General features: G+C 44.8%; 1 protein-coding gene and 1 non-coding gene across 3 annotated transcripts in view; both read left to right on the top strand.

Moving 5' to 3' along the window:
- Positions 1–17,500, top strand: part of LOC120561828 (voltage-dependent T-type calcium channel subunit alpha-1H-like) — a 55,929-nt gene that overhangs the window by 17,573 nt on the left and 20,856 nt on the right. For both annotated transcript variants that reach the window (XM_039805149.1, XM_039805229.1), the window contains 11 exons: positions 1,903–2,209; positions 2,348–2,440; positions 2,607–3,204; positions 10,306–10,670; positions 12,522–12,673; positions 13,205–13,390; positions 13,662–13,779; positions 14,391–14,546; positions 15,373–15,460; positions 15,700–15,887; positions 17,126–17,425. In XM_039805149.1, coding sequence (XP_039661083.1) covers positions 1,903–2,209; positions 2,348–2,440; positions 2,607–3,204; positions 10,306–10,670; positions 12,522–12,673; positions 13,205–13,390; positions 13,662–13,779; positions 14,391–14,546; positions 15,373–15,460; positions 15,700–15,887; positions 17,126–17,425 — 2,551 coding nt within the window. The remainder of the gene's footprint in view (positions 1–1,902; positions 2,210–2,347; positions 2,441–2,606; positions 3,205–10,305; positions 10,671–12,521; positions 12,674–13,204; positions 13,391–13,661; positions 13,780–14,390; positions 14,547–15,372; positions 15,461–15,699; positions 15,888–17,125; positions 17,426–17,500) is intronic.
- On the top strand, positions 575–654 carry LOC120569582. Its single transcript, XR_005640902.1, has one exon. It is a non-coding gene; the product is annotated as a small nucleolar RNA SNORD83 (small nucleolar RNA).

A 17,500-nucleotide genomic window follows, 5' to 3' on the forward strand; every position in this document is an offset into this window, starting at 1 on the left:
TTTCTAACATACTACAGCTGTATCAGGAAAGACAATATCACATATCACAATCTTGTGTCAAACTAGTCTATATCCACGACGTTCCACGTCCGCCGGATGTCCCTCTTTTTTGGCCGGATGTCCGTTACCTTCCGCTTTCTTTGTGTTGGAATTCTAAACTCCGTTCGATTTCTGAGGACTAACTGCTCCTCAGATCTCTGCAGGGTAAATCCAGACAGCTAGCTAGACTATCTGTCCAATCTGAGTTTTCTGTTGCATGTTACATGTTCCACCAAAACAAGTTCCTTCCCGAGGCTATTTTGCAGCGGCACCGTGGCTCTGTCCGATTGTGATTGGTTTAAAGAAATGCCAATAAACCAGAGCATGTTTTTCTCCCATCCCGGAATGCTGTGTGGATTAGCCAGACCCTCCTTCGCAGCACTGTGGAGGAAGGTCTGGCAATGCAAGACTAGTGTCACATTAGTTTGCTGTGAAAGTAGCCTTTACATTTTTACCCAAAACTAATCTTTACTAACCTTCTCTAGATTTTATTTTCAGTTAGCAATTTAGATTATTTTTTTCTGCTTCATAAACAGCAAAATGACTTTCTTAATAAGAAGTGAGGGAGCAGTGCTCCTCTGTGACCCTTCTCTACACCACAGATGATTGATTGCTTATCTCTCCACTGCACCCTCTCTCTTTTTTTTCTTTTTTTACCTTCATCTGTATTTCTCTCTCTGTTTCCTCATTTCCTCCTTAAGCACCCTTGTGTATTTTAGACTGTCTTTCTGTTTTTTTTTTCCCCAGAAAACAGACCTTTTGTGTGTTTTCCTAAAAAATCATTCAAACTTTACATGATTTTGTCCAGAAACGTGTTGTCCGTATTTTAGACCAGTGCTATTCTATTCTATTGTATTCTAGTTTCCTATTGGACAAAAACCAGCAATGAATTGATTCGACTAACAAGTATTATCTGTGCAGCCAGAGTCTGATACAGCTTATTTCTCTGTGCTATAGAGCTCAATTGTCCAAAAAACTATTAAAAACACATTAGTGAGTCACAGCGTTACACTGGGTGTCATGTTCCTTCATTTAAATGAACATGGGCACTATAGTTAATTTTGAGTCAATCTCACATTCACGGCCCTGTTGTTGTGATTACCCACTAGCTCACCAAATGTCTATTAATCCGTGGCTGAGTAAACGACAGTGTCCAGCTGTTAATGTAAAAATACAGCTATATTTACATTTCTGTGACCCACTTTTAAAGATTAACATTAAGGATCAAATGGGCTTGGGGCTGAGTGCCACAGACAGGAAAAAGAAGTAGAAGAAGAGAAACAGACTCAAGCATGGTTGGTTTTGGTCTTTTCGGAGGATTTGCTTACAATAAGGAAACATTCAGTCAGTGCTGAGAGAAGTATTCAGATCCTTTACTTAAGTAAAAGTACTAATACAACATTGTACTCTGTTACAAGTAAAAGTCCTGCATTGAAAATGTTACTTAAGTAAAAGTATGTAAGTATCATCAGGAAAATGTAAATAAAGTATTCAAAGTAAAAGTACTCAATGCAGAAAAATCCTCACAGTTTAGAACCTGGAAACGAAAAAAGCTTCAAAAGCGTCAAAAACAAATTATGTGTTTAATGGTCTAATCATTTCAGCATGACATTATTTGTTGGGTAGTTTCATTTATAATAAAACATCAGATTTTATAAACTACATGTGTTTTGTTTGCAAAAATCTTAAATTGTAAAGTAATGTAGTGGAGTAAAAAGTACAATATTTCTCTCCGAAATGTAGCAGCACTGCATACAGGGGTGTTTGGTTCCTCTGTTACATTTAAATACTGTATATTAGTTAATAATACAAATGTTTATACATAAATAAATAATAATATCAAATGTTTGTTCTCTTCTCCAGGAGATATAACATCTCCTTCCTGAGTGGCTACTATCGGCCAGATGGCACCGATGACCACCCCTTCATCTGCTCAATGGAAAGGGAGAACGGGATGCTTCGATGCTCTGATGTGCCTCGGCGCCGTGTAGGCAGGACTTCCTGCTTCCTGGGTGCTGAGGAGGCCCTTCCAGAGATGGGTGTAGATGAACCAGTGTCATGTGTAAACTGGTACCAGTATTACAATGAGTGTCGAGCCGGGGAAGTAAACCCACACAAAGGAGCAATTAACTTTGATAACATTGGATATGCATGGATTGCCATTTTTCAGGTAAATGTTTGAAGTATTTATATAAAGGGATACATCTTTAATCAACATATAATAATAATATATCATAATATATATCATATGATGCACACTACGTGCCACACATTACTGTGATTACTCTGGGTGTGTGCTTTTATACAGGTAATTACTCTAGAAGGTTGGGTAGACATCATGTACTACGTCATGGATGCACATTCTTTCTACAACTTCATCTACTTCATCTTCCTTATTATAGTAAGTGCACACACACACACACACACACACACACACACGCACACACACACACACACACACACACACACACACACACACACACACACACACACACACACACACACACACACACATATACTGTACCATGTGTTACAACAGTGTGTAATGTGTGCCTTGTCATGACCAGGTGGGCTCTTTCTTCATGATCAACCTGTGCCTGGTTGTCATAGCAACCCAGTTTTCTGAAACAAAGCAGAGAGAACACGCCTTAATGAAGTCGGAGCAGTGCGCCCGGCAGCTCCACCAATCAGCTTCCACGCTGGCCAGTGACAGCCAACCAGGAAGCTGCTACGAGGAGATCATCCGCTACCTGGCGCACCTGGGCCGCAAAGCGTGGCGACGACTCTTCCGCTGCTATGCTCAGGCACGCACACACTTTCACTGTGTTTGCGTGTGCCAGAAAGACAGAGGAGGTGGAGCTGCCAGAGGGGGAGGAGTTGGGGAAATGAACGGACTTGCCCACCGGCACTCAGGACACGTTCCAAACGACCTGTCGCACCTTCAGCAGCTTTATCATCACCATCACCATCATCATCACCAGCATCAGCAGCCTCAGCAGCCTCAGCAGCCTCAGTCTGAGCCTGCTGTCAGAAATGGAGGGAATGGTTTTAATTATCCCTTCATATCGCCCCTTCTCAGTTACATGGATGTAAAAGACCAGGACCAAAAGAGGCTGGTTGCCACGGAGAACGTCAACCGACTGCCGCAGCTGGCGGTGGAGCATGGTGAGAACGAAGGGTTGTGTGTGTGTGTGTGAGTCAGTTGGTGTGTTCAAAATCACATACTAACATACCATCATACTGTGTATGACGTAAAAATTTAGTATGTACAGTAGTTTATTTCAACTGCATAGTATGTGGATTTTATGTATGTGAGAAATGCCCAGTATACGAATATCTGAGCATGGGACGTAAGCTTACTGGACATACTCAATCCGCCCCAAAATGCATTGCGGCTCTTCAGACTGTCCAAAGAGGGACTGCGAAGTGGTTTAAATAATTAACCATTGGACAACCATTCATAAAATTATGAATGATGGTGAGTAAAGTTAAAGCCCCCCATTAGGAACTTAAAGGTATAGTGGAGGATTATCCCGAATTTTAGAAAAGAACCGCTCTCTCCACTTTTTGAAAAAATGCACATGCGCAACACTCTACCTGCTCCCGAGAGGGAACGCCTATTAAACGTGTGCATGAGAGTGCACTGTTTACAAGTTGCTGTCGGCATGGCTCATACAAGCCTACTTTCCCAAAGAAGATTTGCACTTTTTCACAAATGGAGATGTTTACCGTGTGTGCGCGGTGCGTGACTTGTGCCAGGGCTAGCATCGCTAATCATAGCTTACATCAACTTTTACTAGCAGTGATTTTAAATGGATTTCTCCAAATAGCATGCCAAACTTTACCTGTCGAGTAGAAACTTCGCGACTGAGGCATCAGTGGGAAGCCCAACCTGTGCTTTTAGCGCACGCCAGCGTGTGAAATATTCTCCCAAAAACACTCCGGTCTTGTTTCTTTCTTCAGAGGCCTTTCTCTTCTTGTCATACAAGTCCTAGACACTTTTTCTCTTGCGACCCTCAGACATTTTGAAAAAACACGGTGAGAACGGCGAGCTTCAATGAATGGCTGAAACCGTAGCTCACTACCTATGCTCACCACACATATACACCTGCAAGTGCGCATGCGCAGAAAGTGAAAACTACCTAGGGACGAGCACGTACGACGGCCTTACATAAACATATCACCAGAATGATTGACAACTAGGAGGACCAATAGTCTTGATGATCCACCCGGAAAAAGAAAATCCTCCATAATACCTTTAAGTAATGACAAAAACAGAGTCGACGCAGCCACATGACGCAAGCCTTCGGTGATCGCGCACCTACTCCTTATAGTTACAAAACCCATTACTAACCTGTTCAAGAGCAGTGAGGTGACATCCGTGTCTGACCTCGGTGCCTTTTCTTTCTCAGCGCTCTCCAACTAGGAAAAGGGAAAAGCCACACCAATGGCTATCGGTGTTTGTCTTTGCCGTCTGCCATTTTCTCTTATGCTGAACGTGTGGGTCTTTTCTTAGCAGTACAATCACTGACAGAAACATTTTGTGGGCGCTTCTTTGGGTTTTCAGCCATACCTTCACCTGTTGCAGCAGTCTCCAAAGCTGAACGCTGCTGTTGTCCTTTCTCAGGTGACATAAAACGCATCACTCAAGCTGCTGCGTGCGAAAGTCGCCGGACTACACTATTTTGTAAACATAGCCATACTGAGAAATACAGAGGTAGTTTTGTGGAGCTGTATCAACTCATTTGGCAATGGCTTGAATGTAACGGACCTTCATTAACATAAAATAGTTAATAGCTTTAAGGCACAGTTAAGAGAAAAAGCACGGGAGCTCACATAAATGATGTACTGCAGAAAACATATTTAACACTAAAATATTTAATCATTTTAATTTGCCTTAAAATAATGCTGGGAAATATCACATTTGTCCATCCATCCATCCATCTTCGTCCGCTTATCCGGTGTCGGGTCGCGGGGGGAGCAGCTCCAGCAGGGGACCCCAAACTTCCCTTTCCCGAGCAACATTAACCAGCTCCGACTGGGGATCCCGAGGCGTTCCCAGGCCAGGTTGGAGATATAATCCCTCCACCTAGTCCTGGGTCTTCCCCGAGGCCTCCTCCCAGCTGGACGTGCCTGGAACACCTCCCTAGGGAGGCCCCCAGGGGCATCCTCACCAGATGCCAGAACCACCTCAACTGGCTCCTTTCGACGTGCCAAAGCGCGCTCCTTTTTTCGAACTCCTCACGGATGACTGAGCTTCTCACCCTATCTCTAAGGGTGACGCCAGCCACCCTCCTGAGGAAAACCCATTTTGGCCGCTTGTACCCTGGATCGTTCTTTCGGTCATGACGCAGCCTTCATGACCATAGGTGAGGTAGGAACGAAAACTGACCGGTAGATCGGAGCTTTGCCTTCTGGCTCAGCTCTCTTTTCGTCACAACGGTGCGATAGATGGAATGTAATACCGCACCCGCTGCCCGATTCTCCGACCAATCTCCCGCTCCATTGTCCCCTCACTCGCGAACAAAACCCCAAGGTACTTGAACTCCTTCACTTGGGGTAAGGACTCATTCCCTACCTGGAGAAGGCATTCCATCGGTTTCCTGCTGAGAACCATGGCCTCCGATTTAGAGGTGCTGATCCTCATCCCAACCGCTTCACACTTTCGGCTGCAGAACCGATCCAGTGAGCTGAAGGTCGCAGGCCGATGATGCCATCAGGACCACATAATCTGCAAAAAGCAGCGATGAGATCCCCAGCCCACCGAACTGCAACCCCTCCCCGACACACGCCTCGATATCCTGTCCATAAATATTACAAACAGGATTGGTGACAAAGCGCAGCCCTGGCGGAGGCCAACCCTCACCTGAAACGAGTCCGACTTACTGCCGAGAACCCGGACACAGCTCTCACTTTGTCGTACAGAGATTGGATGGCCCTGATTAGAGACCCCCTCACCCCATACTCCCGGCAGCACCTCCCACAGTATCTCCCGGGGACCCGGTCATACGCCTTCTCCAAATCCACAAAACACATGTAGACCGGTTGGGCATACTCCCAGGCCCCCTCCAGGATCCTTGCGAGTGAAGAGCTGGTCCGTTGTTCCACGACCAGGACGGAATCCGCATTGTTCCTCCTCAACCTGAGGTTCGACTATCGGCCGAACCCTCCTTTCCAGCACCTTGGAGTAGACTTTACCAGGGGAGGCTGAGAAGTGTGATACCCCTGTAATTGGCACACACCCTCTGGTCCCCTTTTTTTAAAAGGGAACCACCACCCCAGTCTGCCACTCCTTTGGCACTGTTCCAGACTTCCACCGCTATGTTGAAGAGACGTGTCAACCAGGACAGCCCCTCCACACCCAGAGCCTTGAGCATTTCTGGATGGATCTCATCAATCCCCGGGGCTTTGCCACTGTGGAGTTGTTTGACTACATCAGTGACTTCCGCCCGGAGAATCGGCGACAATCCCCGTCATCCTCCAGCTCTGCCTCTAACGTATTAGTCGGATTCAGGAGTTCCTCAAAATGCTCCTTCCACCGCCCTATTACCTCCTCAGTTGAGGTCAACAGTGTCCCATCCTTACTGTACACAGCTTGGATGGTTCCCGCTTCCCCCTCCTGAGGTGGCGAACAGTTTTCCAGAAGCACTTTGGTGCCGACCGAAATCCTTATCCATGTCTTCTCCAAACTTCTCCCACACCCGCTGCTTTGCCTCTTTCACGGCAGAGGCTGCAGCCCTTCGGGCCCGCCGGTCCCCTGCAACTGCCTCCGGAGTCCTCTGGGATAACATATCCCGGAAAGACTCCTTCTTCAGTCGGACGGCTTCCCTGACCACCGGTGTCCACCACGGTGTTCGTGGGTTACCGCCCCTTGAGGCACCTAAGACCCTAAAACCACAGCCTCACCGCGCAAGTGGAAACTTTGAACATTGTCCACTCGGGTTCAATGCCCCCAGCCCCTACAGGGATGCACGAAAAGCTCACGGGAGGTGCGCGTTGGAAAGTCCGTTGGCCGGGGGCCTCCTCAGACGTTTCCCAATTTACCCGCACTACACGTTTGGGCTTACCAGGTCTGTCCAGAGTCTTCCCCACCCCTGACCCAACTCACCACCAGATGGTGATCGGTTGACAGCTCTGCCCCTCTCTTCACCCGCAAGTGTCCAACATACGGCCTCAGATCAGATGAACGATTATAAAATCGATCATTGACCTTCGGCCTAGGGTGCTCTGGTACCAGGTACACTTATGAGCATCCCTATGTTCAACATGGTGTTTGTTATAGACAATCCATGACTAGCACAGAAGTCCAACAACAACCACTCTGGTTTAGATCGGCAGGCCGTTCCTCCCAATCACACCTCTCCAGGTGTCTCCATCATTGCCCACGCGGTGCGTTGAAGTCCCCCAGCAGAACAATGGAGTCCCCCACTGGCCCCCATGCAGGACTCCACTCAAGGTCTCCAAGAAGGCCGAATACTCGGAACTCCTGTTTGGTGCATATGCACAAACAACAGTCAGAGTTTTCCCCACAAACCCGCAGGCGAGGGAGGCGAACCCTCTCGTCCACAGGGGTAAACTCAACGTAGCGGGCGCTCAGCCGGGGGCTTGTTAGTATCCCCACACACCCGGCCCCGCCGACACCCTGAGCAACTCCGGAGAAGAAAAGAGTCCAACCCCTATCCAGGAGTACGGTTCCAGAACCGAGACTGTGCGTAGAGGTAAGCCCCACCAGATCTAACCGGTAGCGCTCCACCTCCCGCACCAGTTCCGGCTCCTTCCCCCACAGAGAGGTGACGTTCCACGTCCCCAGAGCCAGCGTCTGCTGCCCGGGTCTGGTCCGTCGAGGCCCCTGACCTTCACTGCCACCCATGTGGCAGCGCACCCGACCCCAGCGGTTCCTCCCACAGGTGGTGGGCCCATGGGCACATTTGTGATAAACAGTTTTCATTCAACGGTAGGTCAGACCGATAACGTCGTGATGGATACAGTCATGATGCATAGGGGACGTATTGCTGCTAATGGCATACATAATTGTTAATCTAGTAGGCAGTATGCAGTACATAAAGATTGAGTATGTAGTATGCTATTTTAAACAGCCTGTGAGTGTGAGTGCTCTCAAGGCCATAGCTTGTCAACCTGGGCCTTACAGGGGTGGATGCACTGGTTTGGAGGCCCCCTGTATTTTAGCAACGTTAGCAGTGTTAATTCTTCGGATAAAAAGAAGAGTTGTCGCCAAAGCTTTAATGAGCCTGATTGTGTTTGTCAGAGTGATTTGGGTAACTTTGCTATTATTTCTTTTAATTCCGTCTTTAAAGAAATAATCTTTGAGGCTCAGTTCACCCAAATTACAACACAGTGTATTTTCCCACTCACGCTCAGTAGCATTTATGCAGATCACAGACATCTGCCACCTCTGACAGTGGATTTAAAAACATTTTTGGTGCTCAAAGCATTTTAAAAAGAAGAAGAGCTTCTGCATGCTAGAGTCTGCACATTTTTCTTGAATACATTAACAAGCTTTCAGTCATAGACCTTGATCAGGCCTACAAGGCAAACGGAATGCAAGAACCCTGTGGTATATTTATACATTCAGGTAATTAGCCCCAAGGCAACACATCTGTTTATCCCTTACATAAGATCACACTCTGTGTATTGTAGTCCCAAGGGATTTGTGGACAACAAATAGTGAAACGATCTATGAAAGGGAAGGGAAACCCACATGTGCAGCAGTTGCATACATAAACGATGTAAAAAAAACATCAGGCAAATGCTGTCGTACCTCACAACACCATAGTTTAAAATGGTGTCAAATTAGAGCATAATGCTCAAGTCAAACTTCTTATTCAAGCCTAAAGGTTGAGGTGTCAACAATTGACAATTGAGCCAAAATATTTCTCTCTGACCTAACCTTTTATCCAGCTCTCCTCCTCTAGGCTTGATTTCCTGAAATCTGAGGGGAGATATAGGATAAGATAAGAGTTAGGATGTGAATATTCATAAAAAGGATTTGCAACAGGATGTTTGAGATATTTTCACAGCATCCTTTGCATTACATGGGATAACAACTCTGATTGAAAATATTTAACTTGTGAAACAAATGTGTTATAAAAGATATATTTTTTAAATTGAATAGCTGCATGTTGGGCCAGGGTTTAAAGGGGTTCTCCAATAAAATTGAGTGACTCACTTCAGAGAAACATAGAACTGGATGGTCAAAATCAAAGCTGCAGAGGGCAAGATATCCTGACTTTAAACTCATGGTATGCTCCAAAAACGCAACATGCACGCTTTCCATTAAAAAATTGCAAAGTCCCTAAGACAAAATTTACCCGATGACATCACAGTGATATCACGTGGGGCTATTTTATCTGGCTTTACAAAGCTTCTCCAGTGTTAGAAGACATACAACTGTTTTTACAGGCTGAGTAGTACTCTCCATGATGAGTGACTTTGATGTGTAAAATCGGTTAAGCAACCGAGAAAATACATATCAAATTTTAATACAATTCAGTAATAAATTCTAATTGTAGCTGGCACACTTCCCATACACAAAAAAATGGAGTAGAAATGATTCAGTATGGGGATCATGGGCCAAAACCCTGAAAATCACAGCTCCAGATAAGTGTATTTTTTTGTAACGCAGAGCCATTTTCCACAAGTCTGCCTGCTGAAAGTTCCCTTGCAGCCCACATTATCTATGGAATGACTGGATTGGATTCACTATATTAGTCTCCGGTTAAACATGATTTTTCTATTTCTATTTGTGATGACAAGTGAACTGCTCGTGCTAGATTAGTGTTTGTTGTTGTCATTGGAGCATTCCTCCCGAGCTGCTTGCTAATGAATTCCGCTGAAGTCTTACTCCCGCTTCACTCCACACTTCGTCCCCCCAAAACACACACACACACACACACACACACACACACACACACACACACACACACACACACACACACACACACACACACACACACACACACACACACACACACACACACAGACAGTAAGACACACACACATTCCTGTTCTAATAAAAGAACTCCCCCTCTGCACAAAAGCATCCCAACTGCACAGTTGCTTCCATATTATTGCATTTTTGTCTCCCAGAAATGAAATGAAGGTGCTTTCCTTTACCAAACACATAATATATTGAATGACAGAATGTCTGCAGAAGTGCAATACAGAATCCACTATTTGCTTTTAACCTTGTGCATGTATGATTTTTGTGGCCCATGTCTTTATCACCTCCTCCTTGTGTCTGTGCAGGTGGGTGCACTGGGCACCCTGCGTTACCGTTGCCGGGTGAAGTCCTAGGAGAGTCCTCAGTATGCCCGTATCGCATCTACTACAACCAACTTAGTGACAGCGAAAATGTTAATGAGCAGCCGGAAGACCAGCATCATGGGTACAGCAACTCATGCCATGGCAACAGCCCGTGTCATAGTAACAGCCCATGCCATTGTAGCGGTGATGCACAGGTATCTGAACCAAAGAAAAGGCTGTGGGAGCATTGCTGGGCGGGACTTCAAACTAAACTGGAACTCATTGTTGGCAGCAGATACTTCAGCAGAGGAATCATGATTGCCATCCTTATTAATACACTGTCGATGGGCATAGAGTCCCATGAACAGGTATGTTATGTGTGTATGTGTGTGTCTTAGTATAAGAGGCTGCATGTTTGTGTGTACATGCATAGCTATGTGCGTGGCTCTTGCAGATTGGATGTGACTACAGTTTGATTGAAAATGGATGTGCTAATCACTGTGTCCAATAAACACTTACAGCACCAAGCATATGGGATCACGAAGGGTGTGTGTGTGTGCGTGTGTGACTGCGTGTGGGTGTGCACACCCATGTATCAGGAGGTGCAGAAACTCATAAGACCTGAAGTGTTAATTAAAGCGTGACCCTGGGACAGGAGAGAGAGTGAGAGAGAGAGAGGGAGGAGGGAGAGAGAGATTGAGCGGTGTAAAGACGGGGAAGAGTGAGAGAGGCGAGTGAGAGCGAATGGAAGAGTGAAGAGCAGGAGGAAGACAGATCTGACATTGTGATTGGCTGAAAGGCAGGGATAGACTGTGGGAGACGAGGGAAGATTGAGTTTGGTCCATTTCCTGAACAATATGACAGATCTGGATGGCCTTGACTTCTTGAATAACTAATGTTTAAGGATAAGGCCTGTTCTATTTTATCCATTTTTATTATCAAAAAATCCTTTGAAGAGACCAAAGCCAATGAAAGTGTATGAGTGAATGTAGTGATATATGAATACGTTACCAAAGCCTCTGCACCATAGAAATCAATTGTCATGTAAAAACAATTTAGTACGAAGAGCCATACAATTTCATTGGACTATATTCTCTCGTTTTAGTGAACGTGAACAGTGCGGTTTAGTCTGAAACACCTCAGAGACGTGTTTTTTTTTTTTTTTATCTCAGGAGAGTAGCTCTGTCAGGCAAATGTCACTGAGCATGCTCAGAGACACTGTTACTTGTTTACACTGCTTTGTTGGTTTGACAAGCCGGGAGAAATAAGCCACAATGTTTGTATTCACTGTGATGAAGAAATGCCACCTTATGCCACGGTACATGGTGGCTCTTTTATGTGTGCGATTGTTATGGCCTTTACTGCAATGTGTTTTTATGATAGTTTTTAGATGACAATAGCTCTATGGCATAGAGGTATAAGATATATTCTTAAAAAGTAAAAAAAACAAAAAGGCCCTTTAAATCAGTGGTTGTTAAACCTTGTCATGCCTCCGTTTGAAATCATGCCCCTTCCCTCCAGCAAACTAATTTCATTGGTATAAACCAATGATGATTATGTAAAATTCACTGACAAAAACTGCCAAATTGAATGTAATTTTATCTAGAACTTTACGTGAACTAAATTTAGACTCCAAAAAACACTCTCACTTATTTGTCAGTGAACCTAAGAGCAGGCTTTTCTTAACTATCTTCTTATTATCTTAGTAACCTTGCTAACATGAGAACACTCTTGTTCAAAATGAATCAAATGAACTCAACCTTAGATGTGCTCCAACATATTTTCATTCTAGTCATGTGTGTGTCAAGTTAAGTCAGTTTTATTTATATAGCCTAATATCCCAAATTCCAACTGTGTATCTAGGGCTTTGGGTCCCTCCTGCAATGCCTCGCCAGCCCCAAGAGAACAGTTTGAGAACCACTGCTTTAAGTAATATCAATACTATTAATTATAAAAGTATATTCACTCAATCTACTCCAAATGTTTGTGGGTAAAAACACACCTGCATTCAAATCCTGGAACAGCTTCTCTCTCCATATCTAAGACCTCCACTGTAGCCTTAAATAGCATTTCAGAAATTCCTAACATGTTGACTCTTCTGCTCTCCTCGCTGCCAGCCTGTCTGTCTCTCTTTATTTGTTCTTTTTTCTCTCTGCCTGTCCAATATCTGTACATCAATCTCTCCCTGTTTTCTCTCCACAAACACTGCGCCTCTTCAGCCACAGGAGCTGACAGATATTTTGGAGATCAGTAACATGGTGTTTACGAGTCTGTTCGGTCTCGAGATGCTGCTGAAGCTCCTGGCTCTCGGCCTTTTTGGCTACATCAAGAACCCCTACAACGGCTTCGACAGCATCATTGTCATCATCAGGTGGGGGCTGTGGGGGGCGCGGGGTGTCTTTGACACTATGTTTACCCAAAATTGGGAATTCTGTTAGTAGATATTCGTCTTGTCTTTGGAAAATCCTCACTGTGAGTTAGCACTGCAGTTGCATTTCTCAAACTGTCACAGTGGCTCTGGCTCTGGCAGGGAATCCATGTGGTTGCACTCTTAGTCAAAGGGGCCTGTATTCACTCCATTATGTAGTACTACAAGCTAAATTATGTATCTGTGCTTGAAGGGCTTTGCTTGTTTACTGTGCCAGTGCACAGTGCTCTCACCTCGTTTATTGGCTGGTAAGTTGTAAACAGCATTGGCCCATTTCCTCTTTTCAGTTGCCACATTGTCACAAGAAAAATGACTTAACCCTTTCCCTACCTGGAAGGGAGGCTTTTGTGGGTGATACTAATGCTGACTTCAAAAGAGTTAGAGCTGAGGTTAAGTACATATCGATTCCTTGGTTGCTTTAATGTGAATTTAACTTTGTGTTTATAATCTGCTTGTCATTGTTGTGTGTTTTAGTGTGTGGGAGATTGTGGGTGAGGCAGAGGGAGGCTTCTCGGTGCTGCGAACCTTCCGACTGCTGAGAGTGTTGAAGCTGGTCCGCTTCCTTCCTGCTCTGAGGAGGCAGCTGGTGGTGCTAATGAAGACCATGGACAATGTGGCCACATTCTGCATGTTGCTGATGCTCTTTATATTCATATTCAGGTATATTTTTTTTTTCCTCAAGAGGCAATACTGCAGGCTGAGACAAGCCAAACTGTTTTCTCAGCTTTGCCTCAGTTTTAATTATGCCTCACAAAAATCATTAATTGATCTTTTTCTCACGCTGTTACAGGACATATTACCACATGTACCATCTCTTTTTACACATGCACAATTATTTACACAGGCAGCATTACATATTCATCTTGAATTACCGTGTAATGTAAGTAATGTATTTTCCCATTCTGTGTGTATGTTTGCTTGTGTGTTGCAGTATCTTGGGGATGCATCTGTTCGGCTGTAAATTTGGCTTGCGACAAGATGGAGGAGACACCTTACCTGACAGGAAAAACTTTGACTCTCTGCTCTGGGCGACTGTCACTGTGTTTCAGGTTAGACAAACACACCGACATACACTCTCTCTCTCTCTCTCTCTCTCTCTCTCTCTCTCTCTCTCTCTCTCTCTCTCTCTCTCTCAATCTCTCTCTCTCAAACAAAAGCAAACATACAGGTGTCTATGTGTATGAACACACAAATACATTGACGAAATATTTAATTTAGAGCAATTTCCGATAAATGTAATTTTCAAAATGAATTGGGATGAGATTCAAACAGCAGCTGCCGCCGTCACCGGTAGTAGCGATGCCAATATTCTCCATTATTTCATTTGCTCCAATTTGCGAGTGCTCACACTTGATTTTTTAACAAAATATAAACAATATCCCAGTGGGCAGGTAAGTTATGCTTCACAGGCAGAGTGGGAGGAAGAGCAATGAAACAAACACTCCACAGGAGCTTATTTAACATTGATGAGCATCATTAATGTTCATCTGACAATGAGATATTAAAGGAAGAATACACTGCTATTCTTATTAATATACTTACGACAGCTGCAATGTAGGTTGCATCACTGGTCCGTTTTGTGGTTGACTGTGTATTTTTGTTATCCCCACATACGTTTGACTTCCACCACCTCTCTTTCCACATCTCCTCCCATCTGCAGATCCTCACCCAGGAGGACTGGAATGCGGTGCTCTATAATGGGATGGCCTCCACGTCGCCGTTGGCTGCCCTCTATTTTGTCGCCCTTATGACCTTTGGCAACTACGTCCTCTTCAACCTGCTTGTAGCCATTTTGGTTGAGGGCTTCCAAGCCGAAGTAAGGGCAAAGATGCCGTTTTATTTGAGCCACTTAGAGAATGAGGCAGAGGGAACGAGACTAATTGAGCTCTGTTGTGCTGATGATACCAAAGCTGCCTACAAGAGAATAATCTCCACCATCCTGCCTGTGTGGTTTCTCTTTTTTCTTGTTCTTTCCCAGTTGTCCTCCCTTCCTCTATCTCCCTCTTTCTCTCTTTCTATCCCCTTGTCTGTCTTTCTCACTGACACAAACGCACGCACGCGCGCACGCAGACACACACCCCTCTCCGGGGTAGGATGTGTTTGATATCGCCTGCCATTCACAGCTGGTGAGCTTTTGTTGTTTAGTTTTCATCTTTTATCTCCAGCATCAGAGAACACTTGCTTCCTCTCTCTCTCTCTCTCTCTCTCTCTCTCTCTCTCTCTCTCTCTCTCTCTCGTAAACACACACACACACACACACACACACACACACACACACACACACACACACACACACACACACACACACACACACTCTCATACAGATACCCTTTGCCAAAGCCGTCTGCCTCCATCTTTCTGGCGTGATTTTTAATTAAATTCAGTAAAGCTTTATTGGCGTGACTACAGGAGATCGCAGCCAAAGCCATGCACATAACTCAACTAGAGAACACTGGAGATCCCCTTCGTCCGTCTGCCTCCCTCCTCCCGCTCTTTGTCTCTCTGTCTTTCCCTCTCAACATGCTCATATTTTTCACTTTTACAACAGTCAACAGACAGTAAAGAAAAGGGAAGGTGATGATGACGAAGACGATGATGATAGTGGGGATCCCAGTGATGTGTGTGTGTGTCTGTGTTTTTAGGGTGATGCCAACAGATCGGAGACAGATGACGAGAGACAATCGCTCTCTTTCGAGGATGAGGAGAAGTTGAGAGAGCTGTATGCTGCAGGTAAAAACTCTTAGATTAACTTAGAACTGGAAACATACACATAACGACAATGACGAAACAATTTTGGTATCTTTATTTGAAAACTTCACTATGTGTATCCTTAAATTACAAAATGGAAACTGCACTTCATGTCCTCAAATTTTCTCTTTTGGACCTTTGGGCCAAAACTGCAAAAATAAGTCCAGAGTATTAGTAACCTCTGTAACAAAAATGTTTGCATTCTGTTTGTGTGTGTGCAGAGCTCAAGATCCAGACCATGATGCTGAGCCCCAACGGTCTCCTGAACCCAAAAGCCTCTATGCCCCACCCTCCTCCTCCTCTGCCGGTCATCACACATACTGCAGCCACGCCCACCATAAACTGCAGCCAATCACGGCGGGCGAGTGGTGTTTCCATGGACATCCACAGCCTTGAGCAGAGGTCACCGGTGAGCCTTGGACACCTGCTTCTACTTCTACTATCCCCACATTAAATATCAGTAATAAAGTTGATTTACAGAAGCACTCAAACTGAAAATGATGTAATATATTCAGAAAGGAGATAATGTCAGGTCGTGTTGTACTTTAAATATGATTAGGAAGACGAAAACTAGGGATTTGTGATTGTTTTGCTCAAGTTAAAAAGCTACAGTAACAACAGAGTTTTATAATCCAAATGAGAAAAAAAGTAACATCTTAAAGACTTCTATTAAAGGTACCTGATGAGTTTTGTTAGCTTATGTTCAGCGTTTCTTAACAAAACCCATCGTGGGCATTGTTAAGCCCTATCAAATGACTTGAATGCATTTCCTTTCTCATGAAAAACATTTGCAAAGCCAAACATCTTGCAACCAGCATTTTTCCGCAGGCCTCTTCTATTTACTCATGTGTCGGGTCTGTGTGTCAATATGTCTAATACCCGAGTGGATCCAAGCGGAGTTACTATCAGCTCTGATCATGTGGTGTGTCAGAATCATCACAGGAGAGAAATGTGTTTTTTGATGCCTGACAGAGAGTGTAACCTGTGCACTGCAGAGTAAAGCTCTTTTCGATCATTTCTGCCTGTTAATTGGTGGCACGCTGCTGTCAGAGATGGTGTTCTCTCCAGCTGTGGCTGTTTGAGTGATTGGTGATGGGGATTTTCCACTGAAAATTTTCCGGGCCCTTTTTGTTACATTTCAGGTGGTTGTACTAATTTAGGTTTGCTTGCAAAGTAACGTAGGTGCTTTTGACTGTCATCTCCTTCTTTGAATTCACACAGCACTGCACCTCCCTCCCCCAGGTACAAGCACAGTGTTTTTTGTTCTCTAAAAAGCTTTTATCATTCATCGCATTTTACTCCTCTGTCTCTCACACATGTAATGTCCTCGTCCCCCTATTTATGTGCATAGTTTGCCACGTGGAGTAACGCTCCCTTGTCATTGATCCAGCTTTCACACAAATTAGGAGAGTTTGTTTTGATGCAACAAATCTCTCCGCTAATACAAACACGGCACAAAATTAGATCACAGAGGCTTGAATCAAGATCGTATTTCAATTAATCAGAAAGCCCATTGTGTTTGTCCTCATGTGCAGGATGTTGTTTGCTTCCAAAAATTCCACAGGGTACCTTTAATCTGTTAAGAATGAAATCTTATTTGTACTTAAATCAGTCAGAAATCCAAGTAGTTGTTCCTGTTGTTCGAAGTTGCCTTCACAGGCTCCGTGGGACAGCGGGCCGGAGAGCCGCCGCTCCAGCTGGACCAGCATCGGCCGAGCCCCGAGCCTCCACAGGAAGAGCCAGTCGGGGGAGATGGAGTCCCTGCTGTCTGACACACACACAAGCTCCAACTTCAGCAGCAGGGAGCAGTCTCTGGATCAGCCTGAGTACCTGCAGGTGCCCATGCTCCACTCGCCTGACTGCAACGGCACCACCTTTCACCTGTCTGACGATGCCCCGCTAACCACACACTGCCACGGCGATCAGGAGGAGGAAGAGATTGAGGAGGTGCAGCTCTCTGCATTTGTGTTATTCATTTAAATATAGATCTTAGTCTGTTTAAGTGGTTCATGATATAGGCAT

The sequence above is a fragment of the Perca fluviatilis genome, chromosome 1 (genome assembly GCF_010015445.1).
Source record: "Perca fluviatilis chromosome 1, GENO_Pfluv_1.0, whole genome shotgun sequence".
In the NCBI taxonomy this organism is placed as follows: domain Eukaryota; kingdom Metazoa; phylum Chordata; class Actinopteri; order Perciformes; family Percidae; genus Perca; species Perca fluviatilis.